The sequence below is a fragment of the Dermochelys coriacea genome, chromosome 6 (genome assembly GCF_009764565.3).
Source record: "Dermochelys coriacea isolate rDerCor1 chromosome 6, rDerCor1.pri.v4, whole genome shotgun sequence".
NCBI lineage: Eukaryota > Metazoa > Chordata > Testudines > Dermochelyidae > Dermochelys > Dermochelys coriacea.
The window spans coordinates 64,709,953-64,726,568 of NC_050073.1; the positions used below are offsets into that span (position 1 = coordinate 64,709,953).

At 39.2% G+C, this 16,616-nt stretch overlaps 1 protein-coding gene across 5 annotated transcripts in view; it reads left to right on the plus strand.

The window, feature by feature from the left end:
* The window catches only part of TMEM87A (transmembrane protein 87A), a 29,607-nt gene that overhangs the window by 716 nt on the left and 12,275 nt on the right, over nucleotides 1–16,616 (plus strand). For 3 of the 5 annotated variants that reach the window (XR_006281967.1, XM_038405394.2, XM_038405392.2), the window contains exons 2-12: nucleotides 528–588; nucleotides 2,942–3,039; nucleotides 4,387–4,503; nucleotides 6,582–6,635; nucleotides 6,744–6,797; nucleotides 7,834–7,969; nucleotides 8,839–8,900; nucleotides 10,912–11,095; nucleotides 12,898–12,997; nucleotides 15,024–15,117; nucleotides 15,750–15,821. Coding sequence is in view for 4 of the 5 variants with exons in the window: in XM_038405394.2 (XP_038261322.1) it covers nucleotides 528–588; nucleotides 2,942–3,039; nucleotides 4,387–4,503; nucleotides 6,582–6,635; nucleotides 6,744–6,797; nucleotides 7,834–7,969; nucleotides 8,839–8,900; nucleotides 10,912–11,095; nucleotides 12,898–12,997; nucleotides 15,024–15,117; nucleotides 15,750–15,821 (1,032 nt within the window). In the remaining variant the exon portion in view is untranslated. Of the gene's footprint in view, nucleotides 1–527; nucleotides 589–2,941; nucleotides 3,040–4,386; nucleotides 4,504–6,581; nucleotides 6,636–6,743; nucleotides 6,798–7,833; nucleotides 7,970–8,838; nucleotides 8,901–10,911; nucleotides 11,096–12,897; nucleotides 12,998–15,023; nucleotides 15,118–15,749; nucleotides 15,822–16,447; nucleotides 16,517–16,616 lie in introns of all 5 variants that reach the window. The other 2 variants (XM_038405395.2, XM_038405393.2) reach the window with 1 other exon arrangement.

Consider the following 16,616-nt stretch of genomic DNA (forward strand, 5'->3'; position numbering starts at 1 on the left):
GAAAATGAAAACTGCATTTGAGAAGAGGAAGGCTTTCTTACCAGACTGCTAAACTGTGTTTTATAGCTGTTTAACGTTAGTGATTAAAACCTTTTGGTGAAAGGATATCTCTGTTAAAGAATCTGCTTCTCTCCACTGTCAGCCAAGTTGTGAAAACTAACAGTTCACATCCTCTGAGAAATTCTTGAGGTCTTCCAGCAAAATTAGAGAGGATCACAGCTCCTGTTAGTTTTAGGGGTAAAAAACCAAAAACCTAGACCCTTTTTATATACCACAAAGAAGCAAAGTCTGATTTAAATAAAATACCTTTGCAAGATCTCCTTTGTAGGTTTGGCTGGATATGCTGGAATTGGGGGTGGAAGAATCATAAATACTAAATCAGTTAGGCGAGCTCTTGCTTAAGAGTTTGGGTTCTCTTGACGATTGTGCTTGAAATTCTGGGTGAAAGAAAGCCGTGTTTACTTATTGAAATGATCTAATGTTATCCAGTTGTCTTCCTCATCTCTTTAATTTTTTTGTCTTTGCAGGGGAAAAAGTTTTTTCATTTTGGAAAAGTTCTCTTCAGCAATACCACAATTTTCTTGAAGTGTAAGTGCTCTTGGTGGATGAGTCTGTTATGCTAGTCTCTACTCAATCTAGTAGTCATCACAATGTAGTAATACTTAGATGAAAGTGCTCGTAAAACTGTGACTTCTCCAAAGATATTAAACTGGTTACATTGGTAGATGATCTGCTAGCTATGGATTAAAATCATGTGTCTATACTGATACTGTTAGATCTGTTAGCAGCCTCTGACACCTTTGATTAAGAGGTGGTGTTATCTTACTGCCAATTGTAGTAGGAGTGAATGGCGCTACTCTTGGGTGGCTTCGTTCATTCTTGGCTAAATATTTCCGGAAAGTGATATGAGAAAGTTGCTTCTCTTTTCTTTGGGTACCATAATAAGGACTTCTGCAGGGATCTGTCGTGTCTCCCCTCCTGTTCAATGTGTGGGGCTGTTGGGAGGGTTAGTCAGAAGATAGGGGCTGCTGTGTTTTCAGTATGCTGATGACCTTCAGCTCTGTCACTGTCTCCTGATATAGCCATGCTGTTGAAAGTCTAGGCCAGTGTTGGAGGAAGATTGGGGCAGTGGTGGAAGCCAGCTGGCTGATGCTCTGTCTAGATAAGACAGATACAGTTGGTGAGTTGGGGGAAGCAATTGGATAATATGGTGACAATGGTCTCTCGCCTTTTGACTGAGGGTGTGTTCTCACCATTTGTTTACCCATCTTCATTGGGAATAGTATGGGGTCTCCAGCTGCTGTTAGATGATCATATAGCAGCAGTGTCCAGGAGAGGTTTTTACCATCTGACTGTGGCCATTTTTTTTTCCCAAATGCAAATCTTCTTGCCAGTGATCCTTGTCTTTGTTACTTCAAAACTGGTTTATTCCAGTTGACTCTGCATGGGGATATAGTTGAGGTCAATCTGGAAATGTAAGATTGTGCAGAGTGCAGTAACCTGCCTATTAACTGGTGGTACTTGGTGGCAGCAAGTGTTACTGGTGCTCCATGATGTGCCCTGGCTTCCAGATGGAAAATGCTGGTTTTGATATATAAAGTCTTAATTGAGAAGACCACCTCTCCTTGTGCCATACTGCTACATTTGCAATCAATGGAGGCATTTGATTCATAGATTCCAAGCCCAGAAGGGACCATCATCATCATCTGGTCTACCAAAGAACTTCCCCAAAATAATGCACAGAGCATATCTTTTTGAAAAACATCCAGTCTTGATTTTAAGATGGTCATTGATGGAAACTTCATCACAACCCATGGTAAATTGTTCCAATGGTTAAATTATTCTCACAGTTAAAAAATTATGCTTTTATCTGACTCCGCTTTGATTTAAACAAGGTGGCTGATGATAGTGTTCTTTGTGAGGGGCCATCAGCTCAGGAATAGGTTTTCCCCACTCATTCAAAATAGCCCAAAATTCTATTGAACTTTATAGCACCCTGCAAGATGGCTGTTTATGCAGGCCGCTGTGGAGGCAAGCCTTGGAAAGAAATCACTATGTTGGTGAGAGGGATGGCTGGTGTTTTAAAAATTTAAGGCTCTGGTGTCTAGAGCCTTAGTACTTGACCCTCTTTATTTTTATATAAATCTTATTATAATTATGAATTATTTGCATTACAGTAGTGTGTAGAATTTGGGGCTGTAAGTAAGGGTTGCTAGTCAGATTGTGAAGCATTTGCAGTTGAAATAAATGAGCAGACAAAGGGCAGGAGGGGAACCAGAGGCACATAGAAATGAAATTTAGTACATGGTCACACAACAGGTCAGTGACAGAGCTGTCAGTAGAACCCAAGACACATCTCCTGACTCCAAATCCAATGCCCTATCTACTGGACTACGCTGTATCTTTTCAAACACAAATTAAAGCCTCACAATTCCCCAGTGAGGATTCTTGTCTTGCGTATGGGTAAATTAAGGGAGAGAGCTTGCCCTGAGCTACACTGCCTGTACCTAAGGGTTAAATTCTTTTGTGTATTTTGAGTTTGTAGTCTTTGTGAGGGGTTAGTACTGGTGCCATTTAGTTTGGTGCTTGCTGCTTTACAAGAATTGTCATTTGCTTTAGCACCCTGCTTCACTGTGTTAAAGAATAATTTCAAACATCTTCAGACACCCCCAAGTGGAATCTTGTAACATCAGAATGAATGGAATTCTAGTCTCCACATACGGGTCACTTTGTGTTCTTTTGAACAATAGTGACTGTCTCAGAAGAACATACTTTCTGCTCTTCTGCTGCTGGTCCCTTCTTTGAATAAGCATATTATTCATTGTTTGTTGTAGTTGGGCAGGGGAGTAACATTATATATGGTACTAGTCCATTAATAGCTAGGGGAAAAACCTGGCATATGAGGACTTGCTACGTTTTTTCTGTCTTGTTTTCCTTGTAGTTGAAGGAGATGAGAAGGCTTGTGATCCCTTGCAGGGTTACAATGTTACCTGGTACTTTAGACATTCTGATTGCTACGATGAAGTCTCCAACTTTGGGGTAAGAATCATCTGGAACTGCATGGTATTTTTTTTTTTTTTTAAGTCATGGTGGCTTAGTGGATTTGAGCTTCGATACTTCATTTATATCTCATTCCTGTCAGTCTGCTGTTCTGAGGAAGGCATCTGTACGCTGGCAGTAACAGACTCCTGGATAACTGGGAAATGCAGAGGTCATGATCCAAAGTTTATTGAATGCAAGGGGAGTCTTTCTATTGACTTCAGTGGATTTTGGATCAGGCCATTAGCTCTTGAGTGTTTGGATTACTATTAGTAATCCAAAACTAACTACACTAATCTTTTTCATCTAGATGCAGAGGATAAAAAAACAACTAGAAAAACCCAAACAAACCAATCAACTCTGATTAAAAACTCAAACACTTAATATTCTATACAAAAAAACTATTGGAGAATTTGGCATTCAAAGCTCAGCAATACCTAAACTGAGTTTGTATTCAACCTTAATTCAAACCCCTATTGTATATACTACTTACAAGTTTGTACATTATGGAAATGCATACTGTTTCTCAAATACAGTAGAACATACAGCTTTTCTACAACTTCAGATACTTCTGTGTAGCACTTTGTGATAGTTTTCTTGTTTACCTAATTTTCATTCTCAGGTTCATAACGTCTTATATTAAACTTTCTTCTGTCTAAGGTATTTTTAATCATTTAGACTTCCGTGTTGCTGATTTATGCTTCTCCCCAAAATTTAAACATATAAATAATCCCACTGATTTCATCCCGACTATGCATGTACTTAAAATTAACCACAGGTGTAAATATTTGCAGGATTGAGGCCTTTACAGCCATGTTGACTTTTTTTTTTTTTAAACCAAAGGTACAACCTAATTTCAGGTGCAGTTGACTATTAAGCAAGTTAGCTCTGAAGTTAGCTAGATTCCTTTTATATGGTAATAAAAGTTCACTATTAGTATTCTATAATATATGGTGTATATTTATAGTTTACAGTGCAACTTTCATGAAAATAACTTTGTGGACTGACTGGCATTCAGTTAAGTACGTATATAATTGTCGAAGATTATGTTTAAAAAATCATGGAAGGAACTAGTTGCCACTTTCTGGTTAGAGAACAGGGAGTTCAATTATAAGATGTGTTTTGATCCCCATTCTAAGTTTACATGGAAGGGGTTTTTACCATGAATATCTTTGTGATTAATTTGGGTAGATTCATTTTGTATGGACAGGATGGGAAATGCTTCTTTTGTTTTTAGATGTCCTATTCTCTTCATGGATGTTTGTTGCTTTCCATTTTTTCTAGCTGCTGAGAAAAATCACTTGATATATCAAATGCTAAACAAAAATTCTATTATGTATCTGACAGGATGATCAAGCCGTATCTTATTTTGGAGCTATTTCTGAAGCACGTACGGGTTGGTCAGGATCCTATGCCATGGCTTCGCTCTTCTTCCCCAACTGTTCTGAGCTCTTCAAACCACAGGTATGATGTTGGTGAAGGTTTTGTAATCCCACCATGTTCTCTCATACCACATACAGAGGAAAGGATTGGGATGATTCCTACTGGAACAGTTGGGCTTGTTGAAACTACAGGTGCTGCCTTAGCTGATGAGTACATATCCCCTATCTTAAAGAGGAGAAGATGTATCTTTATGTGTGTATAACAAATAACAGACAACAAAACAAATTATAACCATGATTTCTTCGTTTTGGTTTATTTAATGTTTACTGTTCAAAAGCTGGCCCCAGAAAGCAGACTTAAATGGTGGAGTTTTCCATATTGGCAACACTGCGTCTACCTCATATTGGGGAATGGCATAGAGCTCTCTGCTTGGAAGGTTGTGGGTGTATCCATACACAGTCAGAGTGGGCGCTGCTTTTGGGGGGCTATGGGAAGTACACAGCAAACTGGGCTTTAAATTCCTTGCTGAATAATGCCCTCAGCTTTTTCGCCAGTTGAGTGTTCAAGACTAACATTTACATGAACATAAATTTAAAGACTAGGTGGATAGGTAGATTATGTAACACATTGTCAATAAATTAGAAACTTCAAGCAACTGAAGTCCACATAGTGAAAGGACAAAAGAGTACTTAAAGCATAAGACCAAACAAGAGGGGGAAGAGGAGGGCCCAAGTGGGCAGTGCCACATGGAGGTAGGTGCTTTGTGGAAAGGAATCAAGGGGGAGTGTACAAATACATGCCCTACACCAGTTGTATCTTGCCACAGGAATCTGCACAACTCTGTTAATACCAAATGTCAGTAAACATACTGTTTGTTTAACAGTTTGTACATAGATATTTCAAGGAGAAATGTACAGCTTGGTATCTGTATTAGACTGTTACTAGTTGAAACAAAGGACATTGGGTAGTGAACACCAGGAAACTTCTCTTTAACTCCTGCATCTGGCATACTAAGTAAGCAATGAGGCATAGTTAAAGATGACTGGAAAAGGATTTTTTAAAAATCATGTTTGTGCTCCTTTTTAATTACTTTGATGTGTAAAGATGGCTTGAAACACATTTTAAAATACGTTGCCTGCTTTTACATTTAGAAATATCAGAAATGTCAACTGTTTTCTCTGCTTTTACTGGAAGAGCTCTTGTGCATCTCAGCTGTGTATTAGGAGGCCATATATTAATAGAATTGCCCAGGTGGTAAGGGTGGGATTTTCAAAAGACCCTAAGGGTACGTCTACACTGCAATAAAACACTTGATTGCTGGCCCATGTCAGCTGACTCGGACTGCAGGGCATATAAAATTGCAGGGTAGATCCTCAGGCTTGGGTTGGAGGCCGAGCTTGAATGCCTATATTGCAGTTTTGTAGCCCTGCAGCCCAAGCGCAAGTCAGCTGACATGGCCGGCTGTGACTGTATTATTGCAGTGTAGACATGTACCCTGTGTGACTTTTCCTTGGGCGCCTTTGAAATCACAACCGAAATCTTGAACGAAGACATCCTTTCTCCAAATGTGTATCAGCTAATAAACTATTATAAATAGTCTGGCAAAGACTCTTTCACACTCAGTTGCTTAGCTTTCAGAATCTTCTGAAGTAGTAGTTTTGTTAGTTCTCCAGTCACTGTACTGTCTTTCTGGGTAGTCAAGATCTGAATTTCTTATGTAAAAAAACAAGCAGCAAAAAAATCTGCAAATACAACCCAACTAAACCCACCCTTTCAGGACTATTTTATGCATAGAGAAATAAAACAGCTTGGGTCCAACTTTTTTCTTTGTGAGTTACCTCTAATAGGGAGGTACTTAGAATCTCTAGTGGTGCACACTTTATTATGGAAATTAACTTCTTTACTACTCAAATTAAATCTGTGGGTCCAATTCTAAAAAAATGAAACCTGTTGTATTTAGTAATTCTGTCTCAGCTGTGGAGAGAGTTTGGGTTAGGGAAATGAGAGAGGGGCTTCTCCCTGTAAATTAACCCTCTGTTGCTATGTTTCAGAATGTGCTTTCTTGTAATCTAATTTTAACAGCAGAAGCACTGCTGATATAACTTGTCTTTAAACACTTCCTTAGAAATAAATGTTTATATTTTTTTTTTATCCTAAAGATTTTCTATAAAGAGTATATTCCCCTAGAACGCCTCTCGGATGAAAAACAAGAGGTAATTACTTTTCTTTGGTGTACATGATTTTTAAATGGGGATGATAGTGATGTGTGGTGGGGAAGCTTTTGGAATCTTGATTAATTTGCTGCTTTTTATGTCTTTTAGAGTTTAAAAGATAAGGAGAATGCAACAAACCACACAATGGTGGCAGAGAAAACTGTAAGTATCTGAGGATTTTAGGCATAAGGGTGGTGTGGACTCTAGCAGCTCTAAATAAAAATTACTTTATATTTGCACAAATTTTTTTTAGTATGTATTAATGGTGATAGTATTTTTGCTATACTGAATCTTATGGAAGCTAGATATGTTTTAGCCTTGTCATAGTGTAATAATTATGTGGAACATAGGTAATTTAGCAATAGTTTTAGATGTTCCACATTCTTTGTATGAAACGTTTAGTTTTTAAGTCCATGTTCTCTCCGGATTCCATTAAAGATCAGATTGGTGTTATCAGAAATAAAATTAAATCCAATAATTAGGTTTAAACGTTCAACACACAAATATTGGTGTGTGTGTGATTGAACAGATTTTATCATTGATGATTTTGTCTTACCAAATATCTGATTTATTGGCAGATCTGAGTTGTAAGCATGAGGGATGTCCCACAGCCAACAGTAATTTCTACAGCAAATGATCAATATGGAAGGTTCTTACTCCATCTCCATAACTTTTGGTGTTTCATGTTATACAATTTGAATTGCTGCTATCAAAGCCAAAGAACTCTGTATAGTTCTGTTGTTGCTGTTGCTTTCAGAGAGTAAGAAGCAAAATAGTCTTGGTGAATGTGTGTGTTAGTGGAACTGAACCCAGGAAAGTCTTTTTCCTGACATCACTGTAGTTTTTGTGGTAGTCTGTCTGATTAGCTTTACTAACTTCTAGTACATTGCATAAAAACCACAATTTTTAGGAACCTGGCCCTAGTGTCTTACAACTGTGAGAACACGTTGGAGATTGAATGAAAAGTATTAATATAGGTCCACTAGGTGGACATCTCCCATTGTGTTATATATTCATATTGTTCATATATTTCCCAGCATAAGGGCTTTGGGGGCGAACATCGTGGTTGTAGCCTCATCTGTGAATATTGTGCCTGCTTTAAAATCTTTTCAGGAGTCTTATCAAAAGATGTTAGTTTTGCATTAATCTGATTTGCTCTGTGTTGGTCTGTACGTACATCTGGAAACTTGTTTTTCAGGCAAGGAACGCTGTGATCCAAACCCGGAAAAATGGGCCATATATCTTCATTGTGCAAATTGGGATTTCAGCCTTGAACATGAAAAGGAGGGAGATAATGGCACCCTCCTCTGATCCAAAAGAGAGTCTCTTTACAAGTAAGCTGTATATAGCCATTTTTCGTTCTCTTATTTATTTTTGACTTATTGAATGTTCTTATCAGACATTCTTTAGGTGCTTTTATGAAATATATACTGTGCGGCCCAGTGTCAGTTTAAAGACTTCCATCTCCTATCTCTCACACAATTATATTCCCCATTACAGCTCCCCTCAGCCTAAGGCAATAGATGAGCCATGCGTAGTATCAGGAGGATAACAGCTTTGGGCTTTGTCAAACTAATGGTAGAAACTATCAAGTCCTCAGTAGTTCAGTTCTGAGTATTGTCTCTCCATGTAAGGATGTTGCAAGAACACCCAGCTAATGTAGTTGTTTATAGTAACACTCTTAAGTAACCAGGCCTCAAGTGGTGTAGAGCATTGCAAGATCAAAATTAACACCTTGCAGTTGCTACTAGCAATGACTTGGAACCATGTGCACATCTTTGAGGAAATACTAAACTCTTTAGCGTATCTTAAATTAAAATGTTGTTGGCATGACATTTGTTTTCAAGGTGGCTACAGTGCATGGGCAATTAGGAAAAAAGGAAATTCAAAATTAAGACTTAAATGTAGTCTTGAACTTGCCCTAGTCTGCACAGGCTCTTCATAGCACAAATTAATATAATTTACTTTTCACTAAAGAAGAGTATTATGCATAACGGGGCATGTCATTTTTGAATACAAGCATGTAAATCATTGTTTTATATAAGGCTTAATTTTTTTTGATTAAAGTACAAATTACATTTAAGAGGTGCTGCACTATGTAAAGATTTGGAATATCTGTTATCGTGTTGATGTCAGAATTAGGTGGTTATTCCAGTTCCCTGCTTTGGTTCCTGTTCAAACCAGTTGGATTGTGTTTTGACAGTGACTGTGGAACTGAAGGGTCCATATGAGTACCTCTCTCTTGCAGACTATCCTCTCATGATTGTAAGTAAAACTGGCTTTCTTTAGTTTGCCTGCAGAGTTGACATAAATCCCAGTAAAATCTTTTTTTGAGCAGTGTAGTCAACCACAGTGACTTAATGGCTCAGCATGAATAAATAACATTGTTTTTCATGTATTTTTCCCCACTCTGTTAAGTTCAGGAATTAGCATGTTCCAGTATTAATTTTTTTTTCTTGTCTGAGTGCTGTAACATAGCTGCTGTAGACTAGTCATGCCAGAGGGCAACAGTATCATTAGTATAGTTATCCACTCATGAATTGCAACTTGCAGTACATACTCTCCTGTCTTAGGTCATCTGAGGAAACTCACTATTCTTTATTTTTGCTTAATGTTACCATTTTGAGTGTCATTGCTTTCTCTGCTCTTCTGTGGTAGCCACCCCCTACTGTTCTTCACTGCCACCAGACAGTGATAGAATAACTCGGCTTCTAGCTGACTCAGTTCTTAGTTGTTTCTTTCCAGGAGGAGAAGTGCTGGCTGAAGAAGTAAAGAGACTTAAACAAAATGTTCATCCCCTTTATAGAGACCTTGGGAAAAGACTGACAAAAAGTAATATCTTTAATGCAGTGGTCTCTGCTACTGGGCGGGGATAAGCAGTAGTCTCTGGTTGTGATTGAGATGCTGCACACTTCACTTTCTGCAGAAGTAGAAAGCATCAAGCAGAATTTTCTAAGGCTCATTTATTCTGTGTGAGTGACCCAATGTGAGCAATCCAAGAAAAGGGCCTTTAAGTCTAGAGGGCACCTTTGATGAAGGGTGAAGCTGCTGTGGCTAGGTCCTTCTATTTGAATTGTATGAATAACCTGGACACAGAGGTGTATAGGGAAGAAAATCCTATCCTGATTAGGAAGTGTGTTGAGGTTCTGCAGTTAGTCTCTCAATGGCCTAGTTTAAAAACCAGTTCACTGCAGGGAGAGACTGCAGTTGTCCCCATGCTGTCCCACGTCGTCTTTCTGGCTGTGTAGCTGATCCATATTGAGTGGCCATTTGTTTTATGTGCTTTACTGTCTTCATCCTCATCTTTCTTGCACATTGAGGCTCAATGATCTATTGGAAGTTCACCGTGATCTGGTGTGGTGTTCTGATGTTTCTAATCCATCAAATAACTTACAAAATCTGTTTTTCAGCATGTCAAGTTTGCTTCTATGCAATGCATGTCTGAAAGATCTTGATGACGTTACTTAAGTCTCTTAAACAAGTCACTTTGGACCTAAAACATAGCAGAGTGTTAGTTTGAACTTTCTTTTGTGATTAATTTCTGAGGCTTTTTCTAGGTCCTGTGCCTTGCTCGCCTCTTTGGATGACCTCAGATTTGGTCAAAAACTGTTTGCTGGCCACATGTGTCAAAAGGTGATTTTGGGACTGGGGGAAACGACCAAACAGATCTGTAATGAAAAGCAAGTCTCTTTCCTACCTGGGAGGGGAGGGTTCCAATAATCATCCCGTAACTTGTGCTTTACAGAATGGTATGAGAGGTAAGCCTGCCTCTTACATTAAATCTTTCCAGGATAGATTCAGGAAAGTTTCTGAAATATCCCTTAAGGGTGGCAGAGAAGTTTGGAACTACAAGAACAAACAGGTGCAAGGGGGGGTTAATATTTTTTGGTGTTTGGGGGATGATTTGTGCAAGTGCAGATTCTAATTGAAGTTTTTTGAGGCTAGTGATATTTGCTTTACTCCTTTGGAAGAGTCCGCCGAGAATAAGCTGGGAAGCGCCTCTAACATAAGAATGGAATCACTCAAACTCAATTTAATTGATTCAATCTGCTGGCAATGAGAAATGTGTACAATGCCTCCAGACTGTTACAGAATCTGAGGAAAGAAATGTGAAGTGAACTTTTTTTTTTTAATTTTTCCAGAGTAGTTGGATATAGACATTTCAAAAGCTGCTGTGCTTTACCAAGAAAATATAGCTGTATTAAATCCATGTGGAAATGGCATTGGGTCTAACCATTCTATTAATCTTTTCCTTGTTTCCCTCCTGATATAATAGTTTTTCATGGTGATGTGTATTGTGTATGTGTTCTTTGGAGTTCTGTGGCTTGCGTGGTCAGCCTGTTATTGGCGGGACCTCCTGAGGATCCAGTTCTGGATTGGTGCAGTTATCTTCCTGGGAATGCTGGAGAAAGCAGTCTTCTATGCAGAATTCCAGAACATCCGCTACACGGGAGAATCTGGTATGTACCAAGAACAATTTACAACTTCGGGTATATCTACACTACAGTCAGAAGTGTGACTCATCACGTCAACATCTTGAGGTAGCTTTGATTTAGCCAGTTGAATAATTATAGCGGTGTAGCTGCAGCACTAGGAGGTGTACCGGCCCTTCCGGTATGTATTGTATATGTATTCGATCAACTAGTATGTGCTGCTGTGGCCTCACTGTTATTGCTTGAACTAGTTAGATCAAAACTAGCTCTGCATATTCTGCAGTCACCCCTCTGATTATAGTGTAGTCATATCCATTGTTATGGGCAGGGTAAGGTGGTAATTACCTAATTAGTTATATATTTGAATAAGTCATGTGTATGTGCAATAACTCTTTGATTAGTTGGGCACCTCAGAACAAGGAATAAGTAGTCAACATTTTTGGGTTCTGTTCCCAGTTGTGCCACAGGCGCTCTGGATGACCTCTGCAAAGTTAGTAAACTGAAGTCTTCAGTCTTCCTTATCCCATCTGTAAAAAGAGTGTAAAACCAACTTCATAGGGATAATTGAATCTTGTTTCTAAAGTGCTTTGACGTTCTCTGAGACTTAACCTTCATAGCACATTGAATTTGTCTGTATAGGAAAATCTTGCTAACAATAAAGATAGTTAAGCACTGGAGCAGGTTGCCTAGGGAGGTTGTGGGATCCTTGTCATTGGAGGTTTTTAAAAACAGATTAGACAGATAACTGTCATGGATGGTCTAGGTATACTTCTTCCTGCCCCAGTGTGGAGGGAAGGACTAGATAACTTCGAGGTTCCTTCCAGCCCTACATTTTTATGAATCTATAATGTAGTATTTTAGAAAATACTTGAAAATATTTTAGGATCTGACTTCAGCTAATTTAAAGCTGATACTTGTGCTGTTTTGCTCACCCTTACCTTCTTATGTGTTGGAGAAGTTTGTGCTGTAGTGCATCAGAAAGCCTTAAAACACAAGGTAATCTAGGTGCAACAAGTTGAGTTATAGACAGAGCTGGGATGTGAATTATTGGGTTGTGTGACTTGCTTTGGGATATGTGACATTTCACCTATCTAGATCACTAATTATAATCTGGCTCACGCTGGCAGCAACCAAAATTAATTACTGTACCAACTCACTGTCGGATTGCAGTTGAAACTGATCGGAGGGTGTTGGGTTCTAGGTGGGATGCACTAGCACAGGGCTTCCCACCACAATCTTAAAGAAGGATCTAAGTGAGTGAAACTACAACATGGTCTAACAGAATTTTTACATGCAGCTGTCCTGATCCACCACGTAGAGGATCTTGTTGGTAGGCTACTTGGGATGCTGTTAATGCCAGGAGATGCTTAAGGGCTACATCCAAAGTATTTGCAAGGAGAAATGGGGAAGGGCATTACCATATTTTGGTTTCTGCATGAGTTAAGATCATTCGGTATTCAGTCTGATTTAATTATTTGTGTATACCCTGTGGTGAGATATGGGACTGAAATAACATTCTTCAGTTCATCTCTCAGCTAGAAGATACTTAAAGGTAGGTTTTGTCTAATCTACTTTATGTAGACCATATGCATACAGACATTTTCTGAGAAAAAACATTTCTCATTAACTCCTTTGGTGCTGAATGAAGTATTCAGCTCTTCCTGGAAGCTTGCTCCAGCAGTTAATCATAAAAAGATTGATGCATTTTAATGTGCCTGCATTTCTTGGAATAGTCTTGACCACTGTAGTCTTGCTGTTACCTGCAGCACTTATTCAGAACCCGGATTACACGTTTAGTAACCAAGTTTCTTGTGCCTTGTTCTTGATAGTCCAAGGTGCATTGATACTTGCAGAGCTGCTTTCTGCAGTGAAACGTTCACTGGCTCGAACTCTGGTAATCATCGTCAGCTTGGGATACGGGATAGTCAGGTAAGTAACAACCTCATCTCATGTTACAGGCTGAACACGTTTCTTTAAAGTGGTTAAATGACATTTGAATGTTATTAGCAAACTTGGAAAATGGATGCTGCAGTGAGACAAAATGAAGTCAAATGTTAAATAAGAAAACTATTGGAACCAAAAATGAAAAGAGAATTTTAGAGAGAGAGAGAAGGCAAAAATCTTTTTGTAATTCAACACTCTTCTCAAATTAGAGACCCTGTCAGTGAGGAAGCTGTCTACTGAAAAATGACACTTCGTAATGCATATGAGCTTAAATAAACGTTAAAAATTAACCCAATGTTTAAAAAAAGCATAGCTGCTGACAGCACTAAGTAATGGATTCTGTTAACACAATCACTCTCCATGATGTAGTCAAGTGCGTATGAAGGCTGTGTGCATGCATGATCAGATACTAGTATGCAGTGAATATAATTGAGTACAAAGTGCTCAGTGTCCAGGAGAGGAGAATATCAGCAAGTGGATGAGTTATGGAGAATGATAGAAGTGTGATCATTCATTCAAAATGTTTTCTTTAAACCCTTAAATGTGGATAGTAACGGGACAAAAACAGGCAGAGATAACTGTTAAGTGCATTTGCTGAATCTTCTTGAGATGGGAGGGAGTATGGAGATGAGTGGGTGGGGATGACTTTAGATACTGTCACGAAGTTCCTGCTCTACCTTGGTGGGTCTTGCGCTTATTGGCAGATTTGCTCACCTTGGAGCTTCACGGCATCCCTCAGCTTGGCTGTTTTTCTGAACCCACAGTCCAGGTTGACTCCTCCTGTGTCTGATGAGGAGTTGGGAGGATTTGGGGGGAACCTGGGCCCGCCCTCGAGTCCAGGTTCCAGCCCAGGGGCCTGTGGAATGCAGCTGTCTAGAGTGCCTCCTGGAACAGCTGTGTGACAGCTACAACTCCCTGGGCTACTTCCTCATAGCCTCCTCCCAACACCTTCTTTATCCTCACCACAGGACCTTCCTCCTGGTGTCTGATAATGCTTGTACACCTCAGTCCTCCAACAGTCTGCGTTCTCACTCTCAGCTCCTAGCGCCTCTTGCTCCCAGCTCCTCACATGCACACCACAAACTGAAGTGAGCGCTTTTTTTAAAACCCAGGTGCCCTGATTAGCCTTCCTTAATTGATTCTAGCAGCTTCTTGATTGGCTGCAGGTGTTCTAATCAGCCTCTCTGTCTTAATAGTCTCCAGAAGGTTCCTGATTGTTCTGGAACCTTCCCTGTTATCTTACCCATGGAAAAGGGACCTACTTAACCTGGGGCTAATATATCTGCCTTCTATTACTCTCCTGTAGCCATCTGGCCTGACCCTGTCACAATACCCACTTGGGGGAATATGCAGTTCTGGTTCTGATCTTTTTAAAGAAAGATATGGAAAAACTAGAGAGGATGCAACAAATGCAAAAGGATTAAAGGATAAGACCTATGAGGAAGGTCCAAATGCACTAAAAATTGTCTAATCTAGAGGGGAGAGAACATGGGGGACAAATTTTGGCATAGAGATCAGAATAACTCTAATAAATGAAAAAAAGTATTTCAGAAGACAATAGAACCAGGATTAAAGGAAACCAAGAAAGGAAAATGTTAAGCTAGATTTTGGGGATGTTATGGTTCTTAGGCTAGACTGAGATTAATCCATTATCTCTCACAATGAAAGTCTAAAACTCTTTTGAATTTCAAAAAGTGGTTAGAGAAGACCACTTGTATATGCATATTATAAATTCCCATGAAGTGAGACAAACTTTTTCTGTGTCTGAAATTAAGTCTGGGTCTTGAAGTGGTTTTTATCTTACACATAGTGTATGAAACTTTCATTGTACTGTATTCTTAAAATCACACATTTAAATTCAAGCCTGGACAAAGCCTAACGTGACACCATGAGCCTAGAGCACCATGACAAAATAACTTCCTAGATCTATAACTTGTGATGAGAAACCTTGAATCATGTGGGGTTTTTTTTAGCTTTTTTTTTTTTCACTTTTTTTTATATTTCCCTGCAGGCCTCGTCTTGGAGTCACTCTTCACAAAGTAGTTACGGCTGGAGTGCTGTATTTATTATTTTCTGGAATGGAAGGTGTCCTTAGAGTCACAGGGGTCAGTAGACACTTACCTGTGTTTTCATGTGTGCCACAGATGTAGCAGTTGTTGGTCTTATGTGTGATTACATATACTGTAATGTAGTGAAGGATCCTTGGGCTGTGCTATAATAGGGAAATTTGGAGAATGAAATTCCCAATGCCTGGGGGGCTGGGGAGGGAGGACAGTTGTGAAGTGTTGTTGAGAAGGCTTTATTTTTCCAGCTATCTTACCAATTTCTTGCCATGTCTCCTCCCCAAAATGTAATTCTATGCAATGGAAAATAATTTTGGTGCTTTGAAATAGGAATACTTGAAAATAAGTGGAGTTTTTTGGGTCCAGGATTGACAAGTTTTGAATTTGTGCCTAGTAGTCAAGGGAGGTTTCACTGGGCCTTGTGCAGGGGGGAAAAAACATGCTGGCAAATAGAAATGGATGCTCCTTGCAGATTTTTGAAGCTGCATATTTTAATAGCCCGATGAAGACTATTTTAATTGTTAGAAGCTTTTATTGTAGTCATTTTTGAGGTCGATGGGGTTTGGCTTCACAAGGACAATATTTGGTCCTTTAATTTGGTTTTGCATCTGACTTGATTGAATTCTTGGAATAGCTTATTTTGACTTTCAGTCTCTTATTTGGTACCCTTTCAGTTTTTCTATGGCGCTATGGCTCTCATAGCAAACTTGGGTCTGTCAGTGATTGATGCCTGTATTATTTTGTGGATATCCTTTCAGAAGTTGCACAATATGGCTAATTTTTCTAGGAAATGTTCATTGCCTGGTGCAGAAACCAGTACAAGTGAATTTCTTAACAAAATAACATCCTGAATGAATTTGTGTATGTGCGAGAGGACTGTTGATCACATCTTGTATGTTGTCTCCTAGTGGGTTCCATCAACTTGTGCCATCTTGTTTACATTTAGTGCTCAACAGTGGAACATGTAGTCTTTGGCACCAACACGTAAAAGGCCTACCTGCAAAGATCTATAACAAACTTTCTGTAAGAAGTGTTGTTGTTGCAGTGCTGCACCATCAAGGCTGTCTGTCCATTGGGGTACCTTTTCAATGAGTTACTTACTTCTTGCCATATCAGTTGCTTGTGGGGATCAGAACTGTGTGTGGCGTTGTCTGCTTTTAACTCTGCTACAAAATACTCTCTCTTGTGTTGAACACTAATTCAAACACTCTGCTTCAACAGCAAGGTATAGGGGCTTCATAGCTTTCCAGTTCTGTATTTATGTCCTCTGATGGTAAAATGATATCCTGGGACTGAATGCTTGATGATTTTTGGTGTGTGCTTTGCTTTCCCATTCATCTTGTTCTCACTGGGTTTTTCTCTTTATCTCTAGGCTCAGAATGATCTTGCCTCCTTGGCTTTTATTCCCCTGGCTTTCCTAGATACTGCCCTCTGCTGGTGGATATCCTTCTTCACTGTTTAATTTGGTGCAGTTTTTTTTTTTTGGGAGTTTGGTCTTCAGGGAGTCTTTCCACAGCAAACATTTTTTGTCATATTGAATG